This window comes from Quercus suber, unplaced genomic scaffold (genome assembly GCF_002906115.3).
Source record: "Quercus suber isolate HL8 unplaced genomic scaffold, Cork oak 2.0 scaffold_43, whole genome shotgun sequence".
NCBI classification, from domain to species: Eukaryota; Viridiplantae; Streptophyta; class Magnoliopsida; order Fagales; family Fagaceae; genus Quercus; species Quercus suber.
Window position 1 is genome coordinate 921,427 of NW_027069508.1, and position 17,056 is coordinate 938,482.

At 39.8% G+C, this 17,056-nt stretch overlaps 2 protein-coding genes across 2 annotated transcripts; both read right to left on the bottom strand.

The window, feature by feature from the left end:
• Nucleotides 1-2,116: 2,116 nt before the first annotated feature.
• On the bottom strand, nucleotides 2,117-3,427 carry LOC136066690 (uncharacterized). Its single transcript, XM_065771411.1, has one exon. The coding sequence runs from the start codon at nucleotides 3,425-3,427 to the stop codon at nucleotides 2,117-2,119; it is 1,311 nt and encodes a 436-aa protein (XP_065627483.1).
• A 6,344-nt stretch (nucleotides 3,428-9,771) lies between these two features.
• LOC112009161 (protein POLLEN DEFECTIVE IN GUIDANCE 1) lies at nucleotides 9,772-16,699 on the bottom strand. The gene is made up of 6 exons (XM_065771375.1): nucleotides 16,530-16,699; nucleotides 16,259-16,426; nucleotides 14,622-14,719; nucleotides 14,381-14,503; nucleotides 11,447-11,515; nucleotides 9,772-10,550 (listed from the first exon to the last, which is right to left on the bottom strand). Exons 1-6 carry the CDS (start codon nucleotides 16,639-16,641, stop codon nucleotides 10,344-10,346), a joined length of 777 nt encoding a protein of 258 aa, XP_065627447.1. The 5' UTR covers nucleotides 16,642-16,699; the 3' UTR covers nucleotides 9,772-10,343.
• Nucleotides 16,700-17,056: the final 357 nt, after the last annotated feature.

Here is a 17,056-nt window from a genome sequence, read left to right on the forward strand (position 1 = left end):
GTTGAAATCGTCTGGATAAGTAAACTCGGCGATGAAGTCCGCCAATGCTTGTGCTTTAATGGCCGTCCTGGAATGGTACTCCACGTCGAACTGGCTGAGTTCAATTGCCCATTGGATCATCCTCCCCGCCGCTTCGGGCTTGCTCATTGACTTTCTGATGGGTTGGTCCGTCATCACTAAGATCGGATTTGCCTGGAAGTATTGTCTGAGCTTGCGCGAGGCTACTATCAAGGCGAATGTGATTTTCTCGATCTTCGGGTACCTGAACTCAGCTCCTTGGAAGGCTTGGCTAACGTAGTAAACTGGGAGCTATTTCCTATCTTCTTCTCGGATCAAGGCTGCACTGACGGCTGTAGATGATACTGCTAAATACAAATACAGGTTCTCACCTTCCTTTGACGGGCTCAGGAGTGGCGGGTTGCTGAGGTAGAGTTTGAGCTCCTAGAATGCTGCTTCGCATTCGTCAGTCCATTCGAAAGCCTGCTTCAAGGTCTTAAAGAAAGGCAAGTATTTGTCCGTTGCTCTAGAGACGAATCTGTTGAGTGCAGCAACTCGGCCTGTGAGCTTCTAGACCTCCTTGACGGTCTTAGGTGATGCCATGTTGATTATCGCCTGTACCTTCTTGGGATTTGCTTCTATTCCTCTTTGGGACACCATGAATCCCAGGAATTTTCCTAAGGCAACACCGAAAACGCATTTACCAGGGTTCAGCTTCATCTGGTATTGTTTGAGTGTTTTGAACGTTTCCCTCAGATCGTCCAGATGTGCAAGTTCTTCTTTGCTTTTGACGAGCATATCGTCAACATACACCTCCATGTTCCTGCCTATCTGCTTGACGAACATTTTGTTTACCAGTCTTTGGTAAGTTGCTCCAGCGTTCTTTAGTCCAAACGGCATTACATTGTAACAGTAGAGCCCTTGACTCGTAATGAAGGCGGTTTTCTCTTGGTCCTTGTCAGCCATTTTTATCTGGTTGTACCCTGAGAATGCGTCCATGAACGTCAGTAACTTGTGTCCAGCTGTAGAGTATACGAGCTGGTCTATCCTTGGGAGAGGAAAGCTGTCTTTTGGGCAGGCCTTATTTAGGTCCGTGAAGTCCACACACATCCTCCATTTCCCATTGGCTTTCTTTACTAGGACGACGTTTGCAAGCCAATCTGGATAATATACCTCTCTGACGAAGCCTGCCGCCAACAGTTTACTCACTTCGTCAGTGACAGCTTGGTCTCTCTCGGGTGCAAAGGTTCTTCGTCGTTGCTTGATGGGTTTCCTTCCTGGGTCCACATTCAACCTGTGCTGGATGATTTCGGGAGATATGCCTGGCATATCGTCATGGCTCCAAGCAAAGACGTCCAAGTTCTCCCGAAGGAACTGTATCAGCTTTGCTCTCATCTCAGGACTTAGGGTCGTCCCTATCCTGGTTGTCTTTGCTGCTTCCCCTTCAATCAGCTCCACTGTCTCCAGCGCTTCTGTTTTTGGTTCCTCTTTTTCTTCTATCGTTAACGTGTGGTTTTCCTTAACTGCAAATACAGCCTGGTAACACTCCCGGGCTAAAATTTGGTCTCCTTTAACTTCCCCGATACCATTTTCTGTTGGGAATTTTACCTTCAGGCAGTAGGTGGATGTGGACGCTTTCCATTTATTGAGTGCTGGCCTCCCAATAATGACGTTATATGACGAAGGACAATTTACTACCAGGAAGTCCATATGACGAGTCAATTGTCTCGGGTATGTCCCTACTGTGATGGCCAGTGTTACTATGCCTTTGGGATACACTCTGTCGCAGCTGAAGCTAACGAGGGGGGAGTCAAATGGACGCAGTCTTCCTGGGTCCAGTTTCAATTGCTGGAATGTGGGGAAGTAGATAATGTCAGCAGAACTGCCGTTGTCCACGAGGACCCTTTTTGTGTTAAACCCTTCTATAGTAAGCATGACGACCAAAGGGTCATTGTGAGGCTGTTTCACTCCCCGAGCATCGTTCTCGTTAAAGGTCATGTCTTGATCACTTCGTCTGTGCTTCGATGGGGGCTCCATGTGGACGCTATTCACCTGTCGTTGGTGCGCTTTCTTAAGTGATTTGAATGAACACCTTGTGATAGGCCCCCCCTGAGATCGTCTATATTTCCCCGATCACATTTTGGGGAGGTTGGGACTGACGACTCCCGCTCTTGGACGAGGACTCATGTTGGCCTTTGTTTTCACCTCGGAATTTGTTGTATTCTCCCTTCTTTATAAATTTCTGCAACTTCCCTTTTCGTATCAATTCCTCTATTTGTTCTTTGAGATCCCTACAGTCTTCAGTGTAATGGCCATGATCTTTGTGGAATCGACAATACTTACTCCTGTCATGGACCCTAGGGGACGAGTGTAATGGCCGTGGCCATTTGAGGTAATGTTCATCTTGAATCTGTGTCAGAATTTTGTCAACAGGCATAACAAGAGGAGTGAATTTTACCGTCCGTGAACTTTTATCATCTTTCCTTCTGACTCCGTCATTATTTCGACGATCTAAACGATCTCGCTTTTGTCCTCTACGGTCGTCCTCCCTTTTCCCTTTGTCCTCCGTTCTATCCTTGTCCCCGATAGCAGCCAACGCGTCCTCGGCGTTCATGTATTTCTGCGCTTTAAGGAGCATTTCAGCCATCGTCTTCGGGGGGTTCTTCGCGAGTGAACTGACGAGCTCCCTAGACTTGAGTCCTGCTTTAAAAGTTGTCAACTGTACCATATCGTCAGCCTCGTCTACCTCCAATGTCTCCCTGGTGAAGCGCTTCACATACGACCTCAATGTTTCCTTTTCTCCTTGCCTGATGGTGAGCAGGTGATCTGCGGTTCTCTTTGGTCGTTGTCCTCCAATAAAATGTCGCAGGAAAGCATTGCTCAGCTGCTCGAATGTGTCGATTGACGATGTTGGCAACTTTGTGAACCATTCTCGGGCAGCTTCCCTAAGCGTAGTTGGGAAGGAACGACACAGTATTTCGTCTGGGGGCTGTTGAAGTCCCAGGGTCGTCTTGAAGGTGTTCAAGTGATCTTGAGGGTCTTTTAATCCATCGAAGGGCTCGAGCTGAGGTAACCGGAATTTTGACGATACTGGGCAGTCGAAGACCGCCGTTGTGAATGGTGAATCCGTTGCCCGGACCATTCGATCCACGCTCCGGTCTGTTTTTTCTTTGATGGCATTCCTTAGTTCGTCCATTTCCTTCCTCATTTCCCGAAGAGTTTCTGAATTCTGCTCGGCAGGAGTGTTTAGCCTTCGATGGTCGCTTCTTCCATTGCTATCTCCCTCATTTTCCTGGTTACCCCTCGAACGATTTTCCTCCTGCTGAAGCCTCAGCCTCATTTCTTGGTTTTGCCTGGTCAGTTCTTCAACTGTGGCTGCAAGGGCTTGTACTTGCTGAACTAGAGCCGTAGAATCTTGATTGGACTCCATCCCAGAGAAAATAAAAACAAGGAACTACTATTTCGAGTTTGAACAAGAAAATGTCGTTCCCCACAGACGGCGCCAAACTGATGAAGTGTGACTTCGTCAGTCAATGAATGCGACCAGAGACGATCTTAAACCTCGTGCGAGACCGTTGCTGAAGGATAGTCACCGGTGTGGTGCCTGCCACAACGTCTCCGATGCTAAAGTCAGCGTTAAGAATTATATGAGAGCAAAACAACCAAATAGCATCAATGTAAAAGAATGTTCATACCTCTCTCGTGGGGGGGATGTCATGGATTTATATATGTTGTTACAGTTTTTAGCCGTTGGGTGATTTATGGTGCTTTAACTTCCCTCTGCGTAATGCCTGCTGGCATTATTAAGTGGCTTTAAGTTGGTCCCAACGGTCTGTTCGTCTGGATGTGTAACCGCCCCTGTCATTTACTGATGGCAATGATGGAGGAGCTTTCCTCGTCATTAACGTGTGTCCTCGTCACTAAAGACTTCCCTCGTCGTCAGCCTTACCTCTTGCAGGATCCACTTCGTCAGTCCCATCAATCCCTTTTCCTGGAGGATCTCTTGCATTATATATTTCCTTTCAGTTGATCTTGGCCCTCCATTTGTTGACCATGCAAGTCACTAATCGAGTGCTTGTCCCATCAGCTGCCTTCCTAAACTTTCTGTGAGTTGCGGTAATCTAGGCAGCACTGTTCAGGGCTCATTTCCTTATTAATGCGGCTAGAACATTAGTTGTGGGCATTTAATGCGAATGTGACAATTTCTCCTCGAATTGCTCCTCCACCATGCTCCTATGGCTAACCCATTGTACTTATCCTTCTCCTTGGAGTGCTCTGGGAGGTTGCCTTTGATGGCATGCCGCTCTTCTCTTCTATGATCTCAGTTGGCCGAGAACAAGATTGTCCTCAGCAATGTTTATTGACAATTTGGACTTTCTTCATTCGTCTTCGGACATTTCTTCCTCCTCGGCGTGGGCCTTGGACTTAGTATAAAATGGGCCGGGGTTGCCAAATTCTTTGACCCCACAATAGTCCCTCAAAATTTTGCTGTCCGACTCCTCGGATGGAAATGAGAATTTTGATGTCCTCGGGCCTTTGTCATGGAAGCATTTAGGCGCAGCTTGTGCTTCCTTAAGACATCAAAGGTGCTGCTGTGGTCTCCTAAATGCTCGGATACCACTTTACTCTTGACCACCATATCATCAACATAGATTTCAATGCTTTCACCCAACTGCGACTCGAATATCCTCGTCATCATCCTTTGATAAGTGGACCATGCGTTCTTCAGACCGAACGACATTACCTTGTAGTGGGAGTTCTCAATAGGTGTCACAAACGTTGTCTTCTCCTGATCCTCTAAGGCTAGTGGTATATAATGATAGCCTTGAAAGACATCTAAAAAGCTCATCCGAGGATGGCCCGCAGTTGCATCCACCAGCTGGTCTATTTGAGGCATAGGGAACAGGTCTTTCAGACATGCCTTATTTAGGTCCGTGAAGTCTACACAAACCTGCCATTTTCCACTTTTCTTCTTGACCACCACGGTGTTGGCCAATCATTCGGGGTAAAAAATCTCTTTGATAGCCCCTACACGCTTAAGCCTCTTCACCTCGTCCCTAATCGCATCGGTGTGCTCTCTTGATGGGCGCCGGGGTGACTGCTTCTTAAGAGTGATAGACGGGTTAACATTGAGATGGTGACAGATGAAAGCTGGATCAATTCCTAGAGCATCACAGGCATCTCATGTAAATACGTCAATATTTCTTTTAAGAAACTTAATCGACTCCTCCTTCTCCTGAAGAGGCAGCTGAGCCCCGACCTGAAAGAACTTCTCTGGATCACCACCAATGACCACTTTCTCTAGATCTTCACATTTTTCCCCCTCGGCAGTTGTGTCAAAAGGCGACACCTGGGCCTTTGATTGCTATAAGTTCTTTTCAGCAGAGGCTAAGGACTCTGCATTAAGCCAATGTGAAATGGCAGCCACCATACACTGCCTTACTGTGGATTGGCAACCACAGATTTCAAGAACCTGATCCACTGACGGGAATTTCACCTTCTGATGCAAGGAGAAGACAATAGCCCCCAAGGTATGGAGCCAGGGCCTACCGACGATGGTTGTATATGGAGAGTAGGTGTCCATCATAATAAAGTTCACCTCCACTATCTCTGATGTTGGCCAATGGCTCAACTTCAACCCATTTGGTGAAATAATTTGTGCCGACCAACAAATATCTCTTATTTCCTGCTGCCTTAGGGAAAGGATCTATAATATCCAAGCCCTATTAGGCAAACAACCATGGACTGGACAAAGGGTTGAAGACCCCTCCTAGCTGATGAATATTTGGGGCAAACCTTTGGCACTGGTCACATTTCTTAATATATTCTAGGGTTTTTTTCTACATTCCCGGCCACTAATATTCCTGGGTAATAGCTCGGTGCGACAGAGATCTTCCTCCTGTATGACTCCCGCAGATCCCTTCGTGTAGCTCTTCAAGTAGTAATTCTGATACTTCAGGATGAATACACAGTAAATATGGCCTAGAATATAAGCGCTTATACAATTTATGGTCCTCTGATAACTAGAACCGAGGAGCGTTTTTTCATATTTTCTCAGCCTCTGACTTCTCCTCGGGCAGAATATCATCTTTGAGGAATCTCACTATAGGGTCCATCCAACTAGGACCCACTCTAGCTTGATGGATATAAACAATGCCTTTTACAACCTCATTTGCCCTATCCAAATGTTCGACAAGAATAATTCGAGGTAGAACCCCTGTCGAGGAGGTAGCAAGCATGGCCTATGAATCTGCATGAGTGTTTCCACTTCTAGAGACGTGTAACAAGCAGAAAAGATTGAAGTCTGACTGCAAGCGTTTGGCTTGGCTTAAGTACTCTTGCATCCTCGCATCTCTGGCTTCCAACTCTCCCTTTACTTGGCCCACTGCCAATCTCAAGTTCGAGAACATTTCTACTGTTTTTCCTCCCATTTTCTGCACCATGGCCATTCCTTGTTACAAGGCCTCATACTTGGTTTTGTTATTTGTGGTCGAGAACCCAAGTCTCAGGGATTTCTCTATGATAGTCTTCTCAGGAAATACTAGGACTAGCCCCACTCCAGGCCCCCTTTGATTTGCTGTGCCATCAACGTACACCTTCCAACATGGGGGTCCTAGCATATAGATTACCCCAACGGATTTTCCATCTATGTTTTGCCCATCTACTACAATTTCTACTAATGGTTCAGTAAATTCGGCCACCAAGTCAGCCAAGACCTGACCCTTTATAGAGGTCCGAGGCATATACTTGATGTCAAAAGCTTCTAGAATTGTGTTTCATAAGGCAATTCTTCTAGTGTAATCAGTAGTTCAAAGTACAAATTTCAAGGGTAATTGGGTTAGAACAACCACTGTGTGGGCTTGGAAATAATGGGGTAGCTTTCACGTAGCATGGACCACAGCTAGTATGGCTTTCTCCAAGGGTAAGTATCTAACCTCAGCTTCATGTAGTGACTTGCTTACGTAATAGACTTGCTTTTGAAGGCCGTTGTCATCCCGTATTAGCACCAAGCATAGCATGGGGGGCCACAGCAATATATGCGTATAGGATTTCATCAGCCTTAGGACTGGACAGGATAGGTGGCCAGGATAGGTACTCCTTAAGTTGCTAAAAGGCCATAATACAGTCCTCGGACCACTTAAATCCTTTCCACTTGTTGATCAAGAGATAAAACGGTTTGCATCTATCTGCCGACTTAGAAATGAATTGATTTAAGGCTGCAATCATTCTAGTAAGCTTTTGGACCTCCTTTGCGTTTTGTGGTGGTTTTAAATCATTAATAGCCTTGATTTGCTCAGGGTTAACCTCAATTCCCCTATGAGTAACCATGTAGCCTAAAAACTTGTCTGATCCCACGCCAAATGAGCATTTTGAAGCATTTAGGCGCAGCTTGTGCTTCCTTAAGACATCAAAGGTGCTGTCGAGGTCTCCTAAATGCTCATTTTGCTACGCCTAAATGCTTCAATGACAAAGGCCCGAGGACATCAAAATCCTCCTCTCCGTTCGAGGAGCCGGACTGTAGGATTTTGAGGGGCTATTGTGGGGTCAAAGAATTTGGCAACCCCGTCCCATTTTATACTAAGCCCAATGCCCACACCAAGGACGAAGAAATGTCTGAGGACGAACGAAGAAAGTCCAAATTGCCAATAAACATTGCCAAGGACAATCTTGTTTTCGACCAACCGAGATCATAGAAGGGAAGAGCGACACGCCATCAAAGGCAACCTCCCAGAGCATCCCAAAAAGAAGGACAAGTACAATGGATCAGCCATGAGAGCATGGTGGAAGAGCAATTCAAGGAGAAACTGTCATCTCCGCATTAAATGCTCACAACTAACGTTTTGGCCGCATTAAGGAGGAAACGACCCCTGAACAGTGCTACCTTGGTTGCTACAACTCACAGAAAGTTTGGAAATGCAGTTGACGAGGCAAACACTCAAGTAGTGACTTGCATGGTCAACAAATGGAGGGCCAAGATCAATTGAAAGAAGATATATAATGTAAGAGATCCTCCAGGAAAAAGGATTGAGAATTAGAAACAGAAGACACAGTAGCAATTTGTATCATTTTTGAAACCTTTGTAACCAAGCACTGAAGAAATAACAAGAACTACAAGCTCCTCAGACGAGGGCCAAGGACAAAATTTCATACTTTAGTCCACGTCCTTGTTATTCAAATCAACTCATAACCATGTCTAGTTGTTGTAACCTTCACTAAGGCCTAGTTCTTAAACCCATTCTCTATAAATTTATTGTATTGGACTAGTTGGGCCTGAGTTCATTCATCCAATAGAAAAAGTGCTCAAACTCAGTCCCTACACTTAGAATAACAAGAATAAATAAAAGCTAAAAGTGAGCGCTTCTAGCTACTTCGCCTGCTTCATATTATGGTGGCTATATTGTTGTGGCGGAAATGAACAAGAATGGAACTCTCAAATAAGAAAGAGATATTGTACAAGACAAAGGGTAGAAAAAAGTGGCTCTTACTCATAACCTAACCAAGTTGTTCAAGTAAGCAAGTTCTTGGCTCACTTGAACTTCTAAAAATTTTAAAGCAAGCATTGGAAGCACTGAATGAAGAATTCTCAATTGATATCTTTATCTTAGTTGAAAGTGTTGATCAAAGAGAAAGGCATTTTCGAAATGAAGCTTCATTCAAAGACAAGCATCCCTCGGTTGTTGCATATGTTAGTTGCTCCTTGGCCATTTTCAGCTTGGGCTATGGATATCATTGGCCTCATCGCACCAAAAGCATCTAATTGCCAAGAAATTGGGTTTTAAAAATTCCAGAATTCACACAATTATATAGTATTTGGCGCCTAAAGTCATCCCAAGCACTAGTAATGTTTCTACTAAACTATTTCTTTGGAAAATTCCTCCTAATAAGATGGGTGAATGTGTCGAGAGAGATGGGGAGGGGAGTGGGAGAGGTACAATGAACAGTTGAGTGACTACCCAACCATTCAATTGGCTATGAATGGAGGTTTCAATAAATAGGTAACTACGGATGACTGGTAAAAACTTGGAAAGGTCCATGACTCCATCGTTGTTCATCCTTCATGTTCAGGAAGAATGTTGTCTATGGATTTCAAACAAAAAAAATAGCCCCCATATGTCATTTGATTATTTAAAGTAATAGCTCCCGAACTTCTTCGTAGAACCACGTTTTCTCCGCTTCCCACATTGTGTTTCTTCTCAAGTTGTATGTATAGATTGCATCAATAGATCCAATTGGGCACTTAAATATGTTGTGAAATTAAGTGCAAGTTTGGGTGTGTTTATAGAGTTTTCAATCAATACAATATTTGCTTTTTTATTTTTTATTTTTTATTTATAGAATATTAAGATGATGAAAAATCGAGGCTCAGATTTTTTAGAAGCTTTAGGTAACGAAAAATCTAGGCATGATCGTTGAGCTCCATAATGCTCTAAACCCCATGCCTGAGATTTGTTTGCATTTGTGCTCTAAAGGCAACCCAATGCGTGGGATTTGTTTGTATTTGTTTTCTTTCCTTAATGCTGTGAAAATCCAAACAAAATATAATTCTCAAAAATTTGCAAAACCCGTTCATCATCACAACAGAGCTCGTCATCCTGTTGATGCCATGGACTTCTTTTCCCCAGAAGGTGCTGTTGATGCTGGAATCGGGAAGCTGTGATAAAGTTTTTTTATTATTTATTTTTTATGTGAATATTTTGGTTAGGATTGTGATTAGGATTTGTCTCAATTAAATTATACACAGGGCACTATATTACTGGTTGGGAGCACTAGACATTGCTGAGTTGGTCCTCAGGGAGCACCAAATGCCAATGGACAGACTAAATTGATATGATTCCATACATTTAAGACGTTAATTGAACTAAATTATAACCTATGGCTCTTTTACGTAGTTTTCCATCTTTTCTTCTTTCTTTCTTTTTGCATCATTCTTCAGACATGAGAAGAATGTTACATTAAGTTGCATGTACAAAACATATATATAGTAAAAGAAAAATTGTAAACCTATATTTGAATGACCCAAAACGAATGAATCTCGCTACAACGTTTGAGCCAGAGACGTTAAGGGAGAGCACCTATGTCATTCATTAGGCAAAATTGCAGGCTTGTACCTGTATATAAACAGTTCCATTCCAGAATCGGCAAGCAGCCCTTCTTTGCAACAAAATCTGAGGCTTGTGAACTCTACCACAGAAACTTATACGGCTGCTCAGCTATTAGCTCTCCTAGTATTTGAGCATTCGGCTGGTCCAAGAGTCTCCCAATATATTATTTGTTGAGGTATGGAAGCTAAGTAGGTTACTTAATCCCAATAATATTTTACAAAATTGCTTTTCCCTAATTTTAAATTAATCATAGTGGAGATGGTGTTTTCTCTTTCTGCACCTATTCACATACCAAGTAGCATGCTTTTGAAGGCCCATGCCAATCATCACCTTGAGGCTTGTGAGCATGACATAGGTCATAGCACACAAGAACAAAATCCAGAAGAGCCTCCATGGGAGGGGATCATATGGAAGATGAGCAGCATAGACCGGAGTCAGCACCCGGATAACCTAATGCCAAAAACAAGAAGATCAACAAAAATAGCAAGAAAAAAAAAAAAAGGAATAAAATCTCAATCAGGTCAGGTTTTCATACATTTTACACTTTCCCAACTCACCCTTTGATTTATTTGGAGACAGTTTCGATATCAATCGTAATATGACCTGACCGATATACTAGAATAATTTATAATTTGTATGTCCTGACAGATATTTTCGAATACTTTATAATTTATGAAGTTATAAATGCACGGTCAGGTCAGGTTTTCAAAGTGGACAAACATTTTGAGACATCCACAAAGAGAATAGTAGAAAACCAAAGCATAATATTGTTATAATGTACAACAATTATTTGCTTATTTTAATATTATTAAACAGTGCAGTAGAGCACTTGGTTAAAAAATCCCTACATACATATATACATATATATATATATATATATATTGTTAGATTAATAGTAATAATTAAATTACTTCTGTAGGTTGTTAAAAAATCCCTACATACATATATACATATATATATATATATATATATTGTTAGATTAATAGTAATAATTAAATTACTTCTGTAGGTATCACTGTACTACTTTGCTATCTCCAATTGCTTTTAAATTAATTTTAAATGTGTTCTAACATTTATTTCTAAAACCTAAATAAAAAATAATATATATAAATTGTTGTATCATGTGTCATATTGTTTCTGTGTTTCTTAGTTACACTCCCAGTGGATTTTGAACCCAAAACCTCACCCTCTACCCCTAAGTTTATATCCTCAAGAATATGCAACATGCATACCACGCAATTGCTAAGATAAATCCCTAGGGATTGCTTCGAAGGAATCAGCACAAGTTCAAAACATTATGTAAAGCATGATAGACCATGTGAAAATTAGTATTAATTGATGCTTACCACACAAGCTGGTGCCAGAGGTACAAATGTGAGATTTTTCTTTGCACTCTCAGTTTGTGTATTCAAAGTCTAGCAAGAAGAATAAAGAAAAAGCATCAGATATCAATAGTGTTCTTAAAAATAAAAATAAATAAAAAATAAAACAACAACAACAACAAAATTGTCTCATTGTTGCAATGGCTATCAATATAAATATCAAGGATCTAGATTCAATGATTCGTACAAGAACGACATTATACTTATCGATGAATTGGTCTTTCTTATGCACAGTAGCACACACATACATCAACTCACATTAATAGGATTTCACCAGATCAAATCAGTTACATTAGTAAAGGAATAACAAGATGAGAACCCCCCCCCCCCTTCCCCCCAAAACCCTTTCTCACCACCACCTTTTTTTCTTTCTTTCCCCCTCCTCCTAATTAGAACTTGGGCGAAAAAATCATTTTGGTCCTTATATTTTAGTAGCAGTTAATTTATTGATTGCAAGTTCAAAATAACAAGGACTAAATTGACTGCTATCAAAATGTAGAGACTAAATTGACAATGACCCAGAGTAGAATATCATATTTCTGAGTGTCATATGCTGATATGTCCACTCAGGGCTCAAGCACTGTACATTTACTAAGTATACAAGCTTGAACAAGTAGGTAGCAAGTCAAATCACAACCAACTGAAGAGAACAATCTAGCACATCAGTAGCCCTACTCACTCCTAGGGGACAGGAGAGAGAGTGAAATACTACCAAGTTAAATTCAGGCTCATTGTATTGATCAATTCTTGTCAACATACTTTTTTGACACCCTTACAGCACTACAATTTTCATAGCACCAACTCTAAAGAGAAGCAGTGATGGTTCAGAAAGTTGCAAAACTATAATAATCATCTAACACATGCCCCTGACTCTTCTCATCAGGGTAAACAATTGCAAATATTTTTATAATGTTGGTCTCTTGACACTTTTCTAACACTTGTCAGTCATTTGTTGATTTTATAGATTCTCTCTTTGCGATTTGTATTCTTTGAAAAGGGATCATACACATATCCTTCCTATGTGTCCTTCCCTTTTCCTTCTTCAATAAAATTATGTACTCATTATAAAAAAAAGTTGTTAGACATGCATTCGACCCATGGTAATCCACTGTCATATGTCATGTCTTATACTTTGAACAATTCAATGCTAATTCTCAAGAGGAGAAAAAAACCTTAGTTAACGGTTTAATTTAGGACTAATAAATATCTAGGCTACTTCTAAAATAGAATCAGTAAAATATAGCAAAAGTTTTGTTGATGGCATTTAAGAGATATAGCTTAGGTATTTGAACAATATCCTTATGAGCTTAGTGTTTATATAAGGCAAAATTCCAAATTGCACCCTCTAAGATTGTCATTCTCGTCCTTTAAGTTTCATTTTTGTCATTTTTTTCTCATAAAAGTTCACACTCCGTTGCCAACATTGATCTTACCATCCATAAGCTGCTGCTATCCATTAAAAAATACTTTCTTAATATTAAAAAAATTTATTAAATTTGAAGAGTGCCACAGATGGGCGTCTAGCAAGCATCGTACGCCAAATTCTCCACCCTGGAAACCTTCATACACACCCTTTTTCAGATCAAATCAAAGAAGCTGATTCAATGCTATGTGATAAAGATCAAGAATTGAAGGCCAAGGAAAATATAAAGACTACCACTAAGCAGGGACAATGGCAAGGCTTATGGGTTTGGAGTCAATGCCAGAGATCAACTAGTTGCATAATTCAAACCTAAATTCAATTTCTTCAGTGGATCACTTGGCAGGGTTTGATCAAATGCAGGGGCAGCATCGATGGGTCAAATTTACATTGTCCTTACGAGATATGCTGATCTTTCTTGAGCTGGCAAACAAGAACTTTCTTATACTCAGCTTTGAAAATAGAGGTGAAAGTAAAGAGTCAAGATCAAAAGGGAGGAAATCTGATATGGGTAAGGCAGTTTTTGGACGGAAGGATAAAAGTTGCAACAAATGTGAACTTCGGCGACTAAATTGACAAAAACAAAATTTAAAGGATGAAAATGACAGTTAACCAAACTTAAAGGGTGTGATCTGTATTTAGCCTTTATATATATAACAAATAAATTTCAACTCATTTTCTAAAATATGTATGCAAGTATGTGTGTGTAATGTGTATATATGCATATACATACACACATTATTATCATGTCCAATTGTATCGAGTCCTACTTTCTAGAGACTCACCATGTTGACATGTTGCTATCACATCATACTAGAGCCCTTGTCATGGGCCTTTTAGTTCTCAAAGTCACGGAAACAACAGCACTAATTTTGAAAATAGCATGTTTTCACCATAAGCATGTTCTCTTTTGGTGTAGGGAAAATTACCCCAATACAAACAGCATGCTTACAGAAATTATATTTATTCTATAAGAAATGTTTTCCAAGAGCACAACCCAACAAAACCTAGTCTTCGCAGATAAGTTAACAATCTAAATCATTTGTATCATTGATTTATAGCAAGACATATCATTTTGGCATACGGATGTCACCTTATCACTCTAAAAACAAAACAAAGCTGAGAACCTTCTTCTTCAATGCTGAGGACATGAGCTAAATATATATGTTATAAACTTATAATATCATGAAATCTCATTTCTAAGAGTTTGTAAACCATGGGTAAGTATTTTCTCATTAATGTTAATTAACTTTTTTTTATCAGTTACATGAATGTAATTAACTGGGGAGAGGTCCCGTGTGCATTCAAAGTATATATTTAAAATCAATCAATTTATGTTATTATTTTATTTCCTTTTTAAACATTTGAAGAATTAAATTCAACATATTTTTGGAAAAGATGATGATGGCCATGGATGACATACAAATATCTCCTAGAAAAATAGCTGGTTAAATTGAAGCTTTATACTGAAAATATACCTGCTCGCATAGGTCTTCAAGGAACTCAGAATATACAGTAGGCTTTATGTCATTGAATTTGGCAATGAATGAATGTTTTATGATATCAATAGCCATTTCACAGATGAAAACCATGAGCGCGTTCTGCCATATCCAAATAACATATATTAGCAAGCCAAACAGGCTGTGCAAGAAAATTGTCTTTTATAAAAAAAGTTTCCCAACCAAAAATAGTGTGCTAAGAAATGTTATGTCAACTTACAGAAACAAAACTTTCAAACCAGGGACCCTCAGCCTCCAAAATATTTTGAGCCAAAACGAATAACATAAATGCCGAAATGTGAAATCTCTCTACTGAATCTGGTTGGCAGCAATGACATGTATAAATTAAAAAAATGAAACAAAAAACCAAAAAAAAAAAGTATATGAAATGAAATGAAGCAACACAAATGCACTAGAAATAAATACACATCAAATGGAAATGGAATTCACATTAACCTCTGGAGCACAATGACGGGAAATTAATTAAGCATATATCAAATTTCATGCAAGGAGCACTATATGAAATAAAATCCATGTGCTTCTTTCAAGCGCAGAAGGAAACTAGGCATAAACTTAGAATGGCACCACAATGTTAAAGAAAATGTAACCTCTTTTGGGCTCATCCCAAATGGATAAATTCATGCCATGCTCACACTTTGAAACAAGAAATGACATGATTATGCCAATATAAAGATAACATAATGCAAAAGTTAATTTCTGAATTTCTTTTCTCAACTTTAATTTGGGTGTGGGGGGTAGGTTTCTATTGATGTCTGTTGCCTGATTCCTGTTTCGGTGGATGTCATTAGATGAAAATTATTTTCTTAGATTCATTGGTCTAACCGTGTTAACTATTAGAACTGCTTAGATTCATTGGTCTAACACTGTTAACTATTAGAACTGCCGTTTAAATTAAATTTAAAATTAAAAAAAAAAAAGAAAGAAAGAAAAAAAAGACAATTTTGAATCTGAGTCATGATGAGAGAGAGAGAGAGAAGGGCCTACTGCAAGCCAGTCCGTCAATTGCTGCAAGCCCCCCTAGCTGCATGCCACCATTCATTCTGCACTTCGTACAGGTTGTTTTTGTAATTGCATAACTTGTTCGAGTGCTAATTCATCAACTTGAGCTTTCAACTCATGAAATCAATGACCAATTCTTGAAGCTACAGCATCATATAATTTTCCTCTTGATACATGTGCTTCTTCCACATTGAACAAACTATCAAAATGGATAGGGTCGCCAATAAGTACTGTTACCGTCTTTCTAATGCTTAGGATGCTGGCTCCTATTGGCATGATCACCTAACTCCCAGTATTTTCAAATGGAAGAACCATGGAAATATTGTCTGCATCCAGGATCAACCTTCCAACACCTCCTTTGGAAGACCTCATGGTTTTTCCACCATCCTGAGAAAGACTGCCTTCTAGGAAAGATGTGAACCGACCCATGGCGTTTTTTTCTTTTTTGGTTTAACTTTAAACAGCAGTTTCAATAGTTAGCAGTGAGACTAATTTTGACTCCAGGGTTTAATTTGATACTTTCAAAACTATAGGTTTAATTTTTACTACTCCTAAACTATAGGGCTTAAAATGAAATTTACCCATAAAATTATTTTGCTTATCAAAAACTATGAGAAGGAATCATGCTAACTGCAGGTATGTTATGTTAATAAAGAGAGTCAATTTTATCTTCTGTAAGTAACAAGGCATCCAAAAGAAATAAAATAAAATAAACTAGCATCATAGAATCAACAGAGCATTTTATTTCCTATACTTCAATCATTTTCAAAAACAAGGAGAACAATATCATTAGTCATTTTGATATACTGAAGAAAAGTTATGAGGATGCTAACTCACCAAAGTATACCAGACCGTGAATGTTATCCTTGCTAAAACGCTTAAACACATTACTTTTTATCTCGGCAAAGTTATTGGACACCAATAAAGCAAGCAAGGCATTATTGTGAGCAACGATAACTGTAGATAAAGTAATAGCCTGAGCTAGCAATATGAAAGAATGAACAAGTATGAATAGTCAAGGAGCCAAATAGGTAGATAAATAAAATAACAAGAATATAAATCTCCATAATGCTGATAAAAGAAATAATCATTAACAAATGAAGGATATTTGAAGCACCCATGGCCAAAGCTTCATCAAAAATGAATCTCCACACCCATAATCTCCGGTTTTCAGGTGGACAACTAGCTAGTCCTTCCGTCGAATTAAATAAAGTTTGCATCACATCCCCATTAAAATTTTGGCAAAGTCTATCAAATATCTGTATATATAAAAAAATTTGAAAATGCAAGATCAGTCTTATGTAAACATTATCCAGTAGCTGTATGTGACACTTACAGCAGCCAGAGAAGTACAAATTAATGGAAAGATGTTAGAGCAATATCAATTCTTGTTCACTGATATAGTGCACACACAAACACAAAATTCAATAAATAAAAATGTCTTTCAATTTGTTTAGTTCATAATTTTCAGGGGTGAGAGCACTTGCTGCTCAACAATATTCTTTAGTTCACAAACATAATTTGAGATTATGCATGATAACCATGCTTCCATTAATTCTTATATGGAATACTCAANAGATCACCCATAAAAGTGTGCAGGTGTGATGTTCTTCCTTAGGCCAATGAGTATTATCA